This window comes from Salvelinus alpinus, chromosome 13 (assembly GCF_045679555.1).
Source record: "Salvelinus alpinus chromosome 13, SLU_Salpinus.1, whole genome shotgun sequence".
Classification (NCBI taxonomy): Eukaryota; Metazoa; Chordata; class Actinopteri; order Salmoniformes; family Salmonidae; genus Salvelinus; species Salvelinus alpinus.
Window position 1 is genome coordinate 18,370,434 of NC_092098.1, and position 19,645 is coordinate 18,390,078.

General features: G+C 39.5%; 1 protein-coding gene across 2 annotated transcripts in view; it reads right to left on the reverse strand.

Moving 5' to 3' along the window:
* The window catches only part of LOC139537241 (androgen receptor-like), a 62,892-nt gene extending 48,683 nt beyond the window's left edge, over positions 1–14,209 (reverse strand). The window contains exons 1-2 of one of the 2 annotated variants that reach the window (XM_071338341.1): positions 12,086–14,209; positions 1,371–1,522 (exon numbers count right to left, since the gene is read on the reverse strand). In XM_071338341.1, the coding sequence (XP_071194442.1) occupies positions 1,371–1,522; positions 12,086–13,512 (1,579 nt within the window). In that variant the 5' untranslated portion in view covers positions 13,513–14,209. The remainder of the gene's footprint in view (positions 1–1,370; positions 1,523–12,085) is intronic. The other variant, XM_071338342.1, reaches the window with a different exon arrangement.
* Between the last annotated feature and the right edge of the window lie 5,436 nt (positions 14,210–19,645).

A 19,645-nucleotide genomic window follows, 5' to 3' on the forward strand; every position in this document is an offset into this window, starting at 1 on the left:
CAGTGAAGATGAGGCCTCAGAGTCTAATGTTCAAGAAGTGGACATTAAGGAGGTCCAGGGAGAAGACATGGAAGCCTGAGAGAAAGACAACCAAAGCTTCAGTTTCTAGACTATCAGTTTACGTATGTTGAACGTTTTTGGGAGATGCGATAGATCATTGGAGATCATTCAATATTCCCTTTCTTTTGTTGTTCAGTGAAATCATCCCATGTGAAGAATCAACTCATTTAATTAAAGTTCAATTCGTAACTAAATAGATTTTTTGATTTCTATTGGAAGGATTTAATAATTTGCAATTATGTCTACTTATGATAAGGTAAAAGGTTTATGTTTCTGTCTCCATGTGATATGGTAAATATATCCAATGCATAAAACATCTACATTTAAATGGTATTCATATAAATGTACATATATTTCCATTAATTCCCATATATTCCCACTGAAAGTTTCCACCTCTGAATATTCCCCAAAATGTGCAACCCTAGTAATGATCATGCTATTTAATCAGCTTCTTGATATGCCACACCTGTCAGGTGGATGGATTATTTTGGCAATGGAGAAATGCTCACTAAAAGGGATGTAAACAAATTTGTGCACAAAATTTGAGAGAAATAAGCTTTTTGTGCGTATTGAACATTTCTGGGATCTTTTATTTCAGCTCATGGAACATGGGACCAACACTTTACATTTACACTTTGCGTTCATATTTTTGTTCAGTGTAGTTTACATGTTGTCAACAATCTAAGCCAACACTGTCTGTTTTGCCCCATAGTTGCGCAAATGTCGGATTTGTTGCTAAACAACTAACCTGTTTATGCGCTGGGAGTTTCTGGTGATAGTTTTTTATTGATTTGTGTCAGATCTTGTAGAAACTCTGTTAGGTTCGTGACTGTAATTGCTATTTGAAGTTGGAAAAGTAGCATACCGATGTCAGGGCAGATATCTGGATATTCGATTAGCTGTGCCCATCCCTGCTCATAATCATGAGCTTTTTCTCAGAAACAGGATTTCATATGTCATATGACTCACAGGTTGATTCACTGAAAAAATGTAATGACTTTCCATATGAGGATTTCCCAGATGGTTAGACTAGGATGAATGTAACTTCTGGCAATTTTGTAAAAAATTTACATAGATTGGTTTTGACATATTCCAAATAAACCATGTCAATACTATGGACCTTGGGTATTTTCCTCTGAAATACATAGAGATTAACAACAATTTTTCTTATGGCATCATTATATCTAATACATTATTTCCAAAAAGCATGAGAGGTGGATCTGGTTTATGGATCCCATTTCCACCATTGATGCTCTGCTCTTTCTTCTGTGTGGAGAGGTGCAATGGCATATTACTTTATCAAGTCTTACCTTCTGCAGCTCTCTTGAAGAACACTTTGCAGCTGCCACAGGTTAGCGCTCCATAGTGGCAGCCAGATGCTTCATCTGCACAGATCAGACAGGTCCTCTGGGGCGGGAAGAAGAACTCCATGGGGAACATGTGGTCTCTGCCACCCTCAAACCTTTAGGAACATATTAAAGGCTTTTAGAAATATCACAAACAAACACACAAACAGTACAGAATTACTCAACAGCATCATTCAATGAGCACATGTGTTCCTATTACCCTCTGCCTTTCTCTTTTGCCACTCTGATAAGTTGTTTCCTGACATTTTAACAGAAGTGACCATAACCTAATGCTTGAGGCCTGCAATTTTTCCTTCAGGGGTGAAACCATTGAGAATGGACTAATGGAATATTCAAATTAATCAAAACTACAATAGTGTAACAGCAGAGCTTGATTGTCATTATATGACAAATTTACAAGCACAGAACAATTGCTAACATTATGAAAGGCACGTCGCTTAAGCAAGTTGTTATTTTGCTAAAAAATAAACATGGTGATATACACTGACTATACAAAACACATACATTCAATGACATAGATTGACTAGGTGAATACAGGTGAAAGCTATGATCCCTTATTTATGTCACTTGTTAAATCCACTTCAATCAGTGTAGATGAAGGGGAGGAGACAGGTTAAAGAAGGATTTTAAGCCTTGAGACAATTGAGACATGGATTGTATATGTGTGTGCCATTCAGAGGGTGAATGGGCAAAACAAAATATTGAAGCGTCTTTGAACTGGGTATGGTAGTAGGTGCCAAGCGCACAGGTTTGATTGATTCACACTCAACAGTTTCTCATGTGTATCAAGAATGGTCCACCACCCAAAGGACATCCAGCAAACTTGACACAACTGTGGGAAGCATTGGAATCAACATGGGCCAGCATCCCTATGGAACGCTTTTGACACCTTGTAAAGTCCATGCCCCAACAAATTGAGGCTGTTCTGAGGGCAAAGGGGGGGGGGGGGGTGCAACTCAATATTAGGACGGTGTTCCTAATGTTTGGTATCTCAGTGTATACGCCACTGACACTTAACACCCCACACAAAAGCTGACACCCAATCTGGACCATGGTCCCTGATCAAAATTAAACGTGATTGCCTCTGGCTGGCATTCTATACGACTCCTCACATTGAGGCCTTATGTCCAATACTACTGCCATCAAGTGTATACCTTATTTGTGTGGTTCTTTAGAATTTGTGAAAAGTTCATTTGATTCACAGTTCCAGATTATTTAAGCATTTTCACTTTTCTCCCTCAGATTCACAGTTTCTGAGTGAGATCCTCATCGGGTGAACCAGACTGGGTAAGAATTTATCTGATCTCTAATTAGAGCTGGGCAGAGGGTGTGATGACTTGAGAGTGTGGGAAAGGTGTGAACAGCAGTGCCAGGGCCAAGGGGGGCAAGAGGGGTGCTCTACTGCAGCTGTCAGCACAGGAAGAGATTGGACAGTGTGTACAGACATAACTATACCTCAATGACGTATAGCGTTAGGTGTCAAGGCTCTATGTAAAAAACACAAGGACAAAGCTTATAACCAAGCAGCAAAACAGTCCTCTCTACAGTATCAGCAGTAGGCTAAATGCCCACTGGCTCTTGGTCAGAATCTAGAGCCAGAAAAGCCAGCTGTTAGAGAATAAAGCACAAAGCTCAGTTTCAGTGCCTTAATATGATGAGTATAATTCTGTTCTGATGACCTGGTCTGATGTTACTGGAAGATTGAAGTAATTCAGTGTTTCCCATATATTCACTAAGCAGCAGCGCACCACTAAATTGTTCCTAAAGCCAGACAGGAAGTATGTAGAAAAGATAATTAAACTATATATTTTAAAATAATATAATCTTTGAGAACTAGAAATCACCCAAATAAAAGCAAGACACTGAGGGAGAATTGAACATTCTAAAAATAATGTATTTAAGAGTATTTTTGTCATGGCTGGATTACTGACGGGGAACACAGGGCACATGCCCAGGGGCCCTGATTGGGGTCCCGAATGGTTTTGTTATACTATTTGAGCATACCAACACAGAATTAGCCACAGCAAAATGCATAGGATTGCATGACAAGGGGAAATACTGGTTAATTAATCCATAGATATTGAGAGTGACTGATCTGGTTAATCATAAATCAGTAATAAATGTAGGTACTTCAAATGTGTGATGAAATTATTAATGTAATCAATGCAAGGATATAAATGTTACTCTATGCTGCTCTTATCCACTTTAGCTATAAACCTTTAAGGAATTTATTGGAATTATTGGAAATCCAAAATGAGGATATGTGATGATGATAATACTTCTGAACATTAATATGTTGATGGCATATCCTGTGGATGTCAACATGGCGTAAGAATATGAATGTAAACTGGGGCATGGCATGGCAAAGCAGGGGGGAAACGGAAAAGGTTAGAAAAGTGGAATTCCTTTCACCCAGACTGGTTCTGACAATTTTGACAACACAGAAAAATCTCCACATATAAATTGTATTGTTAAAATCATTGAGGATAACAAACAAGAAACCAAACAAAAAGTCCAACTTTTATATTGTATTGTATTCCTTCAGAAATGACCGTTCACTCTGTCACAGACCTGCCATGTACCCACAGCATTTTGCAGATGTTCTTTGTACCCACCCCATCTAACCCAGACATCTAACATTTCCCCCGATGAAATGTAGCCTAGGTGAATGACTACTCAATATGAGCAAAATAAGATATTCTGTATTTTATGTAAGCTTATTGGCTGGAGTAGAGGAGGGCTGATATGAAGAATGTAGCCCATAAGCCAATTGGAGCTACTGTAATAGCCATATGGTTTGTAAGTTCCAGATCTGATATAAATCTTGCATCATAACACTTAGACATTTCAGACTGTGGAATCCAGATAATACACTGGGAGTGGTGTGTGACTTTGACATGTGAATTGTCATTAGCACAGCACTTGCACGCTTAAGGTGCAATTTGGAGAGTAATTTAGAATCTCAGGTAAATTCACCATGAGTGGATCAGATGGTTAGGTCATCAACATCAGCAGTGGCCTACTGACCATTAGTGCATCCAGCCCTTTGTTCTCAAAAAGAGCACAAGTGCGCACATGCCGCCACTCGCTTGTATTGGAGTGTATAAAAACAATGCCATAATGATTTTGAATAGTTTTGTTCTTAGTTTTGAATAGTGAATGTAGGAATTATTGAGTGAATAAAACATTAAGAACACCTTCCTAATATTGAGTTGTGTTAAGTCTAATTTTGCCCCTTCTAAGTCAGTGGCATATACACTGAGTATACCAAACATTAGGAACACCTTCCTAATATTGAGTTGCACCCCCCATTTTGCCCTCAGAACAGCCTCAATTCGTCAGGGCATGGACTCTACAAGGTGTCAAAAGCGTTGTTGACTCCAATGATTCCCACAGTTGTGTCAAGTTAGCTGGATGTCCTTTGGGTGGTGGACCATTCTTGATACACATGGCAAACTGTTGAGCATGAAAAACCCAGTAGCGTTGCAGTTCTTGACACAAACCGGTGTGCCTGACACCTACTACCATACCCCGTTCAAAGGCGCTTAAATCTCTTGTCTTGACTGGCACACTTACTCAATCCATGTCTCAATTGTCTCAAGGCTTTAAAATCATTTTTTAACCTGTCTCCTCCCCTTCATCTATATTGATTGAAGTGGATTTAACAAGTGACATAAATAAGGGATCATAGCTTCACCTGGACTCACCTGGTCAGTCTATGTCATGGAAAGAACAGGTGTTGTAGTTATTTTTCAATGTAACTACAAACTCAAACCCTCACCCTGAAATGTTAAGTAAATATGGTCAATGTAATGTGGTGGTAACTATTTGTATTGTTATTTTAAACCTGAAATTTACAGTGTAAAGAACTATACCGCCTGTGTGATATTGGGTGGAAACGCGGTTGGCTGCGATAATGTGAAAAATGTAGAACAACTGCATCTTCATTAATAGTGAAAAATATGCAAATAGGCATGGTGATGACAGACACAGGTAAGTAGCAGCCCAAAAATACAAGTGTTAGGTGCCAGTGACTGCTGAGTAAGGCAAAAATCAATTTTCACACCAAACAGAGCATAATTGCTGCAACAGAAATGGACAACTTAATTGACCCTTTGCCTAACAAGCCCTTTTGAGGTCTATCTTGTTTTTCAACACTTCCATGTTCATATTTACTCACTGTACTGACCTTTTTGAAACTACAGTATATATTCTTAATTGAGAATATACATGATATATATTATTGCTGGCCAATTGTAACATTTACAGTGCCTATAGAAAGTCTATATCTTTAACTTTTTTCATATTTTGTTGTGTTACAAAGTGGGATTGAAATATATTTAATTGTAATTTTTGTGTCATTGATCCACACAAAATACTCCATAATGTCAAAGTGAAAAAAAATGTATACTAATTAAATAACTACCATAGAGTCGCTGCATAACTATTCATCCCCTTTGTTGAGGCAAGCCTAAAAGAGTTCAGAAGTCAAATGTGGCTTAACAAATTATATTTTGTTATATATCAAGTTATATTGAATGACTGCCCCTTCCTCTGTTCCACATACTGTACATAAAATATCTGTAAGGTCCCTCAGTCAAGTATTGAATTTCAAGCACAGATTCAACTAAAGACCAGGGAGCTTTTTAAAGCCTCATAAAGAAGGACGGACAGTGATTGGTAGATGGGTAAAAATAACAAATCAGACATTGAATATCTCTTTAAGCATGGTCAAGTAAAGAATTATGCTGTGGAGGATGTATATGGATGGACGATGTATCAAACCACCCAGACACATCCGAGATGCAGTCTTCCTTCAGAACTGAGCTAAAGGACAGGAAGGAAACTGCTTAGGGATGTCACCATGAGGCCATTGGTGATTTTAAAACGGCGACAGAGTTCAATGGCTGTGATGGGTGGATCAACAACATTGTCGTGACTCCACAATAATGGCCAAAATGACAGAGTGAAAAGAAGAACACAAATATACAGAATAAAAAAATTCCAAGACATGCATATGTATGCAACAAGGCACTAAACTAATATTGCAACAAACAAAAAACACGGCAAAGAAATACACTTTTTGGCTTAAATGCAAAGCCTTATGTTTGGGGCAAATCCAACACAACACATCACTGAGTAACTGCCTCCTTATTTTCAGCATGGTGGTGGCTCCATCATGGTAATGGTATGCTTGACATCTGCAAAGACTGGGGAGTTTTTCAGGATGAAAAGAAACGGGCTGGAGCTAAGTACAGGCAAAATCCTAGAGGAATCCTAACCTGATTCAGTCTGCTTTACACCAGACACTGGGAGAGGACTTCCTCTTTCAGCAGGATGAAATAGGAATTTCTGCAGGAGCTGATTGTGGACTATAGGGAAAGGAGGGCCGAACAGGCCCCAATTAACATCTACGGGGCTGAAGTGGAGCGGGTCGAGAGTTTTAAGTTCCTTGGTGTCCACATCACCAACAAACTATCATGGTCCAAACACACCAAGACAGTTGTGAAGAGGGCACGACAACACCTTTTCCCCCTCAGGAGACTGAAAAGACTTGGCATGAGTCCCCAGATCCTCAAAAAGTTCTACAGCTGCACCGTCGAGAGCATCCTGACCGGTTGCATCACTGCCTGGTATGGCAACTGCTCGGCATCTGACCGTAAGGCGCTATAGAGGGTAATGCGTACGGCCCAGTACATCACTAGGGCCAAGCTTCCTGACATCCAGGACCTATATACTAGGCGGTGTCAGAGGAAGGCCCAAAAATTGTCAAAGATTCCAGTCACCAAAGTCATAGACTGACCCCCAAGCCATAAGACTGCTGAACAATTAATCAAAATGGCCAACCGGATGGCCAACTGGATGGTTGATTTGATGTGATTTGATAATAACCTACAACACAAAGCCAAATCGACACTGGAGTTGCTTACCAAGAAGAGAGTGAATGTTCTTGAGTGGCCAAGTTACAGTTTAGACTAAAATCTGCTTGAAAATATATTGCAAGACTTGTAAATTGCAGTCTAGTCATTATCCCCAAAACCCTGACAGAGCTTGAAAAATTGGGAAAAGAATAATGGGCAAATATTGCACAATACGGGTATGCAAAGCTCTATGAGACTTACTGATGAAGACTCAAAGCTGTAATCAAGGTATATTAGTGTTTAGTTTTTAATTAATCTTAAACACATTTTTGTACGTTTCTTCCACTTTGACATTAGTTTATTTTGTGTAGAACGTTGACAAAAAAATGACAATTAAATCAATTTTAATCCTACTTTGTAACAAAATGTGAAGAAATCCAAGAGGGGTGTAGACTTTCTATAGGCACTGTACCCTTTACCCTCTGTAACATCTATGTAACATGGTTGGTGAAACACTACTTGACCAAAAGTATGTGGACACCTGCTCGTGGAACATCTCATTTCAAAATGATGGGCATTAATATGGAGTTGTTCGGACCTTTGCAGCTATAACAGCCCCGACTCTTCTGGGAAGGCTTTCTACTAGATGTTGGAACATTACTGCGGGGACTTGATTCCATTTAGCCACAAGAGCATTACTGAGGTCGGGGCACGGATGTTTGGCGATTAGGCCTGGCCCACAGTCGACATTCCAATTCATCCCAAAGGTGTTCAATGGAGTTGAGGTCAGGGCTCTTTGCAGGCCAGTCAAGTTCTTCCACACCGATCTCGACAAATAATTTCTGTATGGACCTCGCTTTGTGCACAGGGGCATTGTCATGCTGAAACTGGAAAGGGCCTTCCCCAAACTGTTGCCACAAAGTTGGAAGCACAGAATCGTCTAGAATGTCATTGTATGCTGTAGCATTAAGATTTCCCTTCACTGGAACTAAGGGGTTTAGCCCGAACCATGAAAAACAGCCCCAGACCATTATTCCTCCTCCACCAAACTTTACAGTTGACACTACGCATTGGGGCAGGTAGCGTTCTCCTGGCATCCGCCAAACACAGATTCGGACTGCCAGATGGTGAAGTGTGATTCATCACTCCAGACAACATGTTTCCACTGCTCCGGGGAGCTTTACGCCACTCTAGCCGATGCTTGGCATTGCGCATGGTGATCTTAGGCTTGTATGCGGCTGCTCGGCAATGGAAACCCATTAAATGAAGCTCCCGACGAACAGTTTTTGTGCTGACCGTGCTTCCAGAGGCAGTTTGTAGCTCGTTAGTGAGTATTGCAACTGAGGACAGACAGGTTTTTTAACGCGCTGTGCAATTCAGCACTCGGCCGTCCCTTTCTGTGAGTTTGTGTGGACTACCACTTTGCGGCTGAGCCGTTGTTGCTCCTAGACGTTTCCACTTCACAATAACAACTTTTACATTTGACCGGGGCAGATCTAGCAGGGCAGAAACTTGACAAACTGACTTGTTGGAAAGGTGGCATCCTATGACGATGACAAGTTGAAAGTCACTGAGCTCTTCAGTAAGGCCATTCTACTGCCAATGTTTGTCTATGGAGATTGCATGGCTATGTGCTCGATTTTATACACCTGTCAGCAACGGGTGTGACTGAAATAGCCGAATCCACTAATTTGAAGGGGTGTCCACATACTTTTGTAAATATAGTGTAGTTCTAGTCTATTAAAAGAATATATACCCTTGGATCATACAGTACATTTCTTATAAAATTATCCAACCGAGGAAGCTATTACAATGAGGAAAGGGGGATACCAAGTCAGTTGCGCAACTGAATGCATTCAACCGAAATGTGTCTTCTGCATTTAACCCAACCCCTCTGAATCAGAAAGATGCGGGGGCTGCCTTAATCGACATCATTGGCGCCCGGGCAGCAGTTGTTGTTGGGGGTTAACTGCCTCGCTCATGGACAGAATGGCAGATTTTTACATCTTGTTTTGTTGTTGGGGGTTACTGTTTATATGGACAAAAATACCACTCTTAAAAGCACTCAATGTGATGTATTAGGTCTATGTTTGGTTGAATTGTAGTTACTGCTGTTATACTGCAGCCCAGAACAATGTACGTGTCAATGCCACACTGTGAAGCATTTTCTGACAGAGACAATACTATTTTGTCTATGGGGGGTAATTCAATAAACAATGAAATTCACATGGGAACTCAAGCTAGGGATGAGCTATAATGGGCCTATTCGACCATGTTAAAATGTATACAAATGAGCTCTCCAAGAAAGACAAAGGGATTCTAAAATAAGGCCATGTGTATGAATAATGTTGGGCTGCTGTCAAACGGACAGTAAAGTACGTCACCATAGTTACCTTATATAGAACTATCTCTATCTCATGACATTAATCAAAGTAGTCCTAAATGTACATATTTCTGACAATGTGGAAATGAGGAATACACGCAAACCTGCAAATCTGATGCTATTGCTACCCATTACAATACATGCAATTGTTTGATTATAATTTCAATAACACTTCAATATCTTAGAAACATCTTGTAAATGCAAATAGCAAATTAGAAAACTACAGGGCAAAATTAATCAACACGTAAGGCCACCAAATATGCACTATTATCCTGAAATTGAGAAATAATTCTCCCTTTAACAGATATTATAGAGATGCTTCTTTGTCTTCTGGTTGAACATAATTGCTGTATTGCTGAGTTTCAAGTTGCAGACAGAGACATGTCTCTCAACCCACATCTAAAAATGATTTCTTAATATCTTCATGATCATTTCTCATGCTTAAAAATGGTACATACAATTAGTATTTTACTTTAACAAGCTTTACAGAAGGAATGGATGTGTCCAACTGTATTATTATGTGATTACTGTATATTGTGTAACCACATTTGAACTGCAAATCAGTCTGATTTAGAGAAAGATTTCTCACAGGGCAGGAAGGAAGAAATTTGTTTTAGATATTTCCTGAATTTAAATGAATAGAGGTCCACGTCTCATATGATCATGTTAGTAAACAGTTTATACTGTAAACATGATTTTATAGCATTTCTTGTTCTGAATATATGGGAGTTACGAACATCGGTAGCTTTTTTTGGAGTGAAATAAAAAACATTATGACCGGACCGATAACAGATTCTCCCTCCATTCAGTGTTAGGGTATGTGATGTCTTGTGTGTAAGAGAAGAAAGTCTGTTCATTGAATTGTTACTGAACCTTAGAAGTCAATCTTCACAGAGCATCTAGTTTGTATATAATGTCTTCCTCTTACTCTGTAGGCTACATGATAAGTTCTTGAAACATTACAGTTCCCCTTTAAAGTTGAGATTGTTTTTACTACCTCTCTGGGCAAATTTCTGAGCACATACAGTACTGTTGAATGAAAATGATGTACACCATATACATTACACTATACAGTTACAGCTCTCATTTAGCAACCTTTCCTCAGAAATAAAGAGCAGGACGTTAAATGAGTGTGTCAACCTCCAGGTGAGAGCAACATGAACATTTGCTCAGATATTTGCTAAAGAATTTGCTCAGAAAGGAAGTAAAATTCCTGTTTTCTGGTAATTTGAGATTCCTGCTTCTCAAACGTAAACAATATGTAAAACCAGATATTGAATAGTAAACAATGGGATTCTAGTATTGCGCAATGATCCTGATCACGGAACTTCAGATTATGCTTGGTCCATTAAGGGCTCTCTTGCACGTCATTTTATCCATCCTACTACAACTACACCAAGCACCAAACCACTGTGAGTAAAACATTAAGACAACTAACATGTGCTCAAGGACCGTACTCAGTGTAATATAGACACTACAAATGCAATGCTTGCTTTGCAGAGATTTTGCATGATATTAGTTGCACATTCTACATGCAGGTTGACCAAATTTATGTTGGAAACAGTTCATTTTCAAAGTAGCCTAACAAATGAATTATTTTACTGTTGAGAATTGTTCTATGGAGCTGTACACAACAAATACTTAAATCATGTGGCTTGTGGCTTTGTGTCCAATTAAATCAGAGGAAAAAGATATACACACATGAAGCCTAGAACGTCCTGTTTAAAAAAGCTAAACTGACAAGCACTCTGGGCATACACTATTCAGAGCTTATAACTATAGATGCTCAAAGTAGGCTACAAAGTAGGCTGATAACATCTTTATTTGCTGTAATGACAATGAGCAAGTGCCTAACAAGTCACCTTGTTTGCCTTGTCTGCAAAGTCCCTGGGAGAAAGACATGTGCATCAATGGGAAACCCCAAAGCTGACTGGAGTGTGATCATGAAGATATTGAGGTGAAACTTTGCAAATCCTCTATGTTTAAAAAATCTGAACTGGTAAAATGTGGTGTTTTTTCTGTTCCTTCAACACTGTTCACAGCTATCCTTTTCAGAATCAATAGTGGTCTAACTCATGCAGAAGTCATTGTTACTCCAGATGTAGTACATTCATGAAGATAATACAATACAGCACTATATCATTTGCAATATAACCATTTGACAATGGGGTTGTTGATTTTGTTTTTGATCAAATACATCATAAATATAACAGTAGTCTACTATAGAGTAAGTACATTGTGATAGTCTGTTGGAAGAGGGAATGAAGAATTATGCAGCCCATAACACTGTAAAACGTGACAGGTGAAAGATTGCTTTGTTACACTACATTTAAACATGTAGGTTATTTACCCCTTAATAAGGGCACTGTAATGTAAAGTGTTTGTGAATTTGTGAGTTTTAATAACCTTCTTACCTGGCATCTGTGTAAGAGACATCCAGCCAGTCCCCGACCTCATTCTTTAAGTACGGGGAGTTGGGATAGGGCATCCTCCCTAGCATCCCGCCCGGGTACCACTGCTCAGAAGTTGGCCGCTCTCTGCGCACCAGACCACCACCCCGCTCATATTCATAAGGGTTACAAATGAACGCGGAGTCTGGTCCCGCACTGTATGGATTCATACCCTGCCTCGGTCCATATTGTGTGTTGTCATTGTCATTATACCTGTTGTACTGATAGCCCCATGACGTTCCGGCAGGTTCATTACTAATGGCCTCATATTTTATCTTGACACTGTACTGTTGTTGTAAGTAGTCAGCATATTTGTCCTCCATTGTTTCTCCAGTTTCACAGACATGTGCTGGGATGACATGAGACGAGAATCTGTCTGGGTCAGTTTGACTGAAGTGTGCCAAGTGTGCTGGCAACAGTGGGTCAAAATGACAAGATGCAGAGCGTGCTCTTGTATTCAAAGAATGCTCTGTTTCTTTTGAAGTCGGGTCATCACTCTTTTCATTCAGTCTAAAGTCCTGTTCATCTGTGGATGGATGTCTGGAGCTAAGGTGCTCCATGGTCGCCACTTCTTCTGTAAGGTCATTTGCTGGGGAACTTTTAAACATCTCAACTCGTTTATCACTTTGTAGTGGCCTGGCATTGCGCTCACTAGGGCATTTGTATTCTGTAATGGAGACGTTTTCTTCAGCTCCAGAACAATTCAATAGAGGCACCTGAAACAAATAGTTGCCTTGACTTTGGTCATTTGCACTGGATGGTGCGTAATTTGGTCCCAGGTCATTCATCTCATTCAAGTCCATGGTCAATCCCAGCGACACAGAGACAGCGTTGCAGAGCTCCCTCGCCGTTTCTGATATGGTGGTGCAGGCAGAATTGGAACAACTGTTCGCCACACGGGCGTAACTGTTAGGACTTAACTCCACTCCGTGATGGGGCACAGCTGGTTGACAGCACTGTTGTTTAGTGTTGCAGGCTAATGGTCCAGAGCGACAGGATCCGTATCCATTCGGGTTTGGATAGTCTAATTCGTTCACAGAGGAAAACCCGGTTTTGTTTCCTGTTGAGCTTTTGGCAAAATGGATACGACTTGCATCCGATTCGAGTGTTCTGGAAAAACTAATGCTGTCATCTTCCCTCACTTCAATGTCAGAATTGCGAGCCGTCCCTGACGATATTTCTTTTCGGGGTGATTGCCGGTTAGTTTGGCGCATCTCCCAGGGGTGTTTATTCTGCATGAAACTGTACGAACTAGAAAAGTCCAAGGTTTCGGTGACAGTAGTGTTACTAGGCAGTGTAGCTTTCACGTTGTGGAAAACGTTTTGGAAAGGTCCGCGAAAAACTATGTTTGGGGAGTCACAAACTCCTCCTAATCCAACTGGAATCTCCATAGTCCAAAAAACGGCGTTTACGCTGATAGGCCGTCAGAGTTGAAAAAATGTTTAAGAAAACGGAATTTATCAAATAGGCCACATTAATAAGAATTTAAAGTCATAGCCCTATTCCAGTTAACAAAACAGTGAGGCAATAATAGGACTGAGCCTAAAAAATAGGAGGATTGCCCTATTGCGTAATTTAACAGTCTTTTGTCAGAAGTTTGTAGCCTAAACCACACATTATATACCCAGTTTATATAAAAACGTTTATGAAAACGAATATGTCGTTATTTCATAAATAAAACATTTGATTAACATTTTGCTCACGGATCCATACATTTTGACATATAGTCAGCAGAAATATCCTTCATGACAGATTTGCGCTCACCATTCATGAAGGCGAAAAGGAGTTCTGTCGATGGACTATAATCGTGTTTTTTCTTCCTCTTGAGAGAGTGTGCAATGATAAAAATTGTCTGTGTCCAATATGGCAAATGCGTTGCCGGAGAGAAGCGCTGCCTGTTTCACCTATGAAACTCCTCTAGTTGGCCTATCCTAACGTTAATATTAATTTAAAGGTTATAGCCTACAAACGAGTGAAGCACCAACAAAAGTCATCAAACAACTGAACACCCCGATAGAACAGTTGAATGCTTGGTTTTAAGAATGTTTGGTTTGCTGCAAGTTTGTGTATGGACGAAGTTCGCTTCCAAAGTCCTTGAGTTCCTTTTTGCCGTCAGCCTGTGAGTTTGGCAACATTCCCTAGTGACGAAATAATACATTCCTTGGATTAAGGCCAGTAGGCATACATAAAGTCATTCAAAATATATCGATAGGAGTAGGCTAGACAGTCAATGTGAATATTAAATATGAAAATCATGCAATTACTTACTTAGATAGGGTTGAAATCGGGACCAACCCACGTAGCCTATAATAAAAAGGTTGGAGTTGGCTGAGTCAGTGTAGTGGACATGCAGTGGCAGAGCACAGGTCTAATTTTGCTATTATGCATGATGATACATCACTGCTCATCATGCAATGCTTGTAGCTACTAAAAATACATGGCGTTTACAACAGCCACCACCACAGGCTTACATCGCTGACACAGTTATCCAAAACAACTTTCAACCACTCTCCTTAGGCAGTAGCAGGTGAAGTTTCACTCACAAGAGCAACAAGAGCAACAGCATTAGTGCCACCTGGGATAAGAATCCATCCAACTGGAACATAACTGGTCCAACATGCTCCCTCAAAAGGTTTTTCCTAAATGCAGAGTGCATGGGCCAATATATGTCTTTCCCAAAACATAGATTGTTGTATAACAAAACATTTAATAATTCCTTATCAAACATCATAATGACTTACCTATATGAACACCCTTTGATTATGTAATGTAATAACTATGTACATTTAATCTAATGTGTCAAAAAAAACACATGTAAAGAGAAAATGAGCACACACACAACAAATATTAAAATAACATTCTTGCACAGGTTCATTTCATTGATAGTGTAGGCCTAATAGATACACAATTCAGCACCTCCAGGCAAGGATGGTTTGGGAGTAAATAATTCTATTAAGCCCATAGAACACAAATAATGATATACCACATTAGTTCATGGGCCAGCAGAAATATTTGGCCACTTTGTGATGACAAAGGTTTGATGGTATTAAATTATTGCCCACAAGCTCCTGATCAAATATGATATATGATAGCCACTCCAAAAGAATAGCATTTTTTGTTTGTTGTATGGGAGTCTATGCAATAGAATGTTCGCAGGCTGATAAAGGAATGTTGAGACAAGTTGGAATGTTCACATGCTCATTGAAAATGACTGTATCAAACAACAATGAAACATTCTATTGGGTGGACCTCATGTTAAAAACCATGGGATTTGGTTATTTTTTGCCATCAGATCTAATTATTTACCTGAACTGACTCATCATTGAAACAAGAATGTTACAAATAGCAGAACTGCATATGTGTTTTACGGAAATTGGTCATACTGGGAAATAATACAAGTCAAAGAAAATACAAATCTGGTAGCATATTGGTTTGATAGGTTCCACCTGTAATAGTCTGTTCTGTAGCAATACTCAGCATGCTAAGAGGAAAGTGCTCTGTCATTTGTTGAGTTGTCCCAGCAATTTAACACAAAGATTTAGGTAAACACAAATTACCTCCAAAAAGGAATATTGGTGATTATAATCTCTTCCGTCCCTGACCATCATGATTTTAAAATGATTATTTGATTAAATATATCTTGTAGCCATTAGTTCAGTGGTTGGTAGACAAATGTAATAAAAATGATGCAATTGGTGGCTAGAAAAAAATCCTGCCTTTTAGCAATTGGACCATTGCTTATGCCCTCGACAACCGTCAGCCGCCACTAACCAATACATGCAGTTCCTTAAGAAAGTATACACAACCCTTTACTTTTTCTAAATATTTTTGTGTTACAAAGTGGGATTAAAAAAATACGCTCTAAAATACGCTCTAATGTCATAGTGGAAGAAAAATTATAACATATGTAAAAAAAAATATTTATAATCTAATAAAACAATAATATATCTTTATTAGGTAAGTATTCAGACCCCTGATTGAATACATGTTAGAATCACCTTTGGCAGCGATTACAGCTGTGAGTCTTTCTGGGTACGTCTCTAAGAGCTTTGCAAACCTGAATTGTAAAATATTTGTACATTATTATTTAAAAAATATTTCAAGCTCTGTCAAGTTGGTTGTTGAGCATTGCTAAACAGCTATTTTCAAGTCTTGCTATAGATGTTCAAGATGATTTAAGTCAAAATCGTAACTGGGCCACACAGGAACATTCAATGTCGTCTTGGTAAGCAACTCCTATTTCGCCTTATATTTTAGGTAAATGTCTTGCTGAAAGGTGAATTTGTCTAACAGTGTCTGTTGGAAAGCAGACTGAACCAGGTTTTCCTCTAGGATTTTCACTGTTCTTAGCTGTATTTGGTTTATTTTTATCATAAAAAAAATCCCTGGTCCTTGCTGATGACAAACATACCCATAACATGATGCAGCCACCACCACGCTTGCAAATAGTGTTACGCAGTGATGTGTTGTTGTTTTGGATTTGCCCCAAACAGAATGCTTTATATTCAGGACAGATTTTTGCAGATTTACTTTAGTGTCTTATTGTAAACAGGATGCAGGTTTTGGAATATTTTTATTCTGAACAGGCATCCTTCTTTTCACTCTGTCAATTAGTAGTATTGTGGAGTAACTACAATGTTGTTGATCCATCCTCCGTTTTCTCCTATCACAGCCATTAAACTCTGTATCTGTTTCAAAATCCCCATTGGCCTCATGGTGACATCTCTGAGCGGTTTCCTTCCTCTCTGGCAACTGCGTTAGGAAGGACGCCTGTATCTTTGTAGTGACTGGGTGACTTTGTAGTGACTGGGTGACCATCCAAAGTATAATTAATAACTTCACTATGCTCAAAGGGATATTCAATGTCTGCTTTTTTTTATTTTACCCATCTACAAATAGGTGCCCTTCTTTGTGAGGCATTCGAAAACCTCCCTGGTCTTTGTGGTTGAATCTGTGTTTGAAATTCACTGCTCGACTGAGAGACCTTAAAGATAATTGTATGTGTGGGATACAGAGATGAAGTACGATCATTCAAAAATCATGTTAAACACTATTGTTGCACACAGTAAGTCCATGCAACTTATTATGTGACTTGTTAAGCACATGTTTACTTCTAAACTTATTTAGGCTTGCCATAACAAAGGGGTTGAATACTTATTGACATTTCAGTTTTTAATTCATTTGTAAACATTTAGAGAGAAAAAAATCCACTTCGACATTCTGGGGTATTGTGTGTAGACCAGTGACAAACAATCTAATTTTAATCAATTTTAAATTCAGGCTGTAACTCAACAAAATGTGGAAACATTCAAGGGGTGTGAATACTTTCTGAAGCCACCGTATACAGTAGGCCCTACAGTGCATTCGTAAAGGATTCAGACCCCTTGACTTTTTACACATTTTGTTACGTTACAGCCTTATTCTAAAATTGATTTTTTTTTATTCTCATAAATCTACACACAATACCCCATAATGACAACAAAAAAAAAGAAATATTACATTTACAAAAGTATTCAGACCCTTTACTCAGTACTTTGTTGAACACCTTTGGCAATGATTACAGTCTCGAGCCTTCTTGGGTATGACACTACAAGCTTGGCACACCTGTACTCTGCAGATCCTCTCAAACTCTGTCAGGTTGGCTGGGGAGCGTCGCTGCACAGCTATTTTCACATCTCTCCAGAGATGTTAGATCAGTTTCACGTCCGGGCTCTGGCTGGGCCACTTAAGGACATTGAGACTTGTCCCAAAGCCACTCCTGCGTTGTCTTGGCTGTGTGCTTAGGGTTGTTGTCCTGTTGGAAGGTGAACCTTCGCCCTAGTCTGAGGTCCTGAGCGCTCTGGAGCAGGTTTTCATCAAGGATCTCTCTGTACTTTGCTCCGTTCATCTTTCCCTCGATCCTGACTAGTCTCCCAGTCCCTGGGAGAGGTTCTTCCATCTCCTCAGAAGAACTCTGGAGATCTGTCAGAGTGACCATCGGGTTCTTGGTCACCTCCCTGACCAAGGCCCTTCTCCCCCGATTACTCAGTTTGGCTGTGCGGCCAGCTCTAGGAAGAGTCTTGTTCGTTCCAAACTTCTTCCATTTAAGAATGATGGATGCCACTTGTATTTTTATTTATTTTTATTTCACCTTTATTTAACCAGGTAGGCCAGTTGAGAGCAAGTTCTCATTCACAACTGCGACCTGGCCAAGATAAAGAAAAGCAGTGCGACAAAAGCAACAACACAGTTACACATGGGATAAACAAACGTACAGTCATTGACACAATAGAAAATCTGTATACAGTGTGTGCAAATGATGTAAGGAGGTAAGGCAATAAATAGGCCAATAGTGGCGAAGTAATTACAATTTAGCAATTTACACTGGCGTGATATACAGTTGAAGTCAGAAGTTTACATACACCTTAGCCAAATGCATTTAAACTCAGTTTTTCAATTACTGACATTTAACCCTAGTAAAAATTCCATGTCTTAGGTCAGTTAGGATCACCACTTTATTTTAAGAATGTGAAATGTCAGAATAATAGTAGAGAGAATGATTTCTTTCATCGCATTCCCAATGGGTCAGAAGTTTACATACACAACATTTTGTATTTGGTAGCATTGCCTTTAAATTGTTTACTTGGGTCAAACGTTTTGGGTAGCCTTCCACAAGCTTCCCACAATAAGTTGGGTGAATTTTGGCCCATTCCTCCTGACAGAGCTGGTGTAGCTGAGTATGGATTTTAGGCCTCCTTGCTCGCGCACACTTTTTCAGTTCTTCCCTCAAATTTTCAATGGGATTAAGGTCAGTGCTTTGTGATGGCCACTCCAATACCTTGACTTTGTTGTCCTTAATTAAGCCATTTTGCCACAACTTTGGAAGTATGCTTGGGGTCATTGTCCATATGGAAGACCCATTTGCGACCAAGCTTTAACTTCCTGACTGATGTCTTGAGATGTTGCTTCAGTATATCCACATAATTTTCCTCCCTCATGATGCCATCTATTTTGTGAAGTGCACCAGTCCCTCCTACAGCAAAGCACCCCCACAACATGATGCTGCCACCCCCGTGCTTCACGTTTGGGATGGTTCTTCGGCTTGCAAGCATCCCTATTTTTCCTCCAAACATAACGATGGTCATTATGGCCAAACAGTTCTGTTTTTGTTTCATCAGACCAGCGAATATTTCTCCAAAAAGTACGATCTTTGTCCCCATGTGCAGTTGCAAACCGTAATCTGGCTTATTTATGACGGTTTAGGAGCAGTGGTTTCTTCCTTGCTGAGCGGCCTATTCAGGTAATTGGCTGAATTATTTAGATTTTTGCATGATGTAAAGCGAAGAGGTACTGAGTTTGAAGGTAAGCATTGATATACATCCACAGGTACACCTCCAACTGACTCAAATTATGTTAATTAGCCTATCAGAAGCTTCTAAAGCTTCATGACATCATTTTCTTGTATTTTCTAAGCTGTTTAAAGGCACAGTCAACTTGGTGTATGTGAACTTCTGACCCACTGGAATTGTGATTAAGTGAAATAAT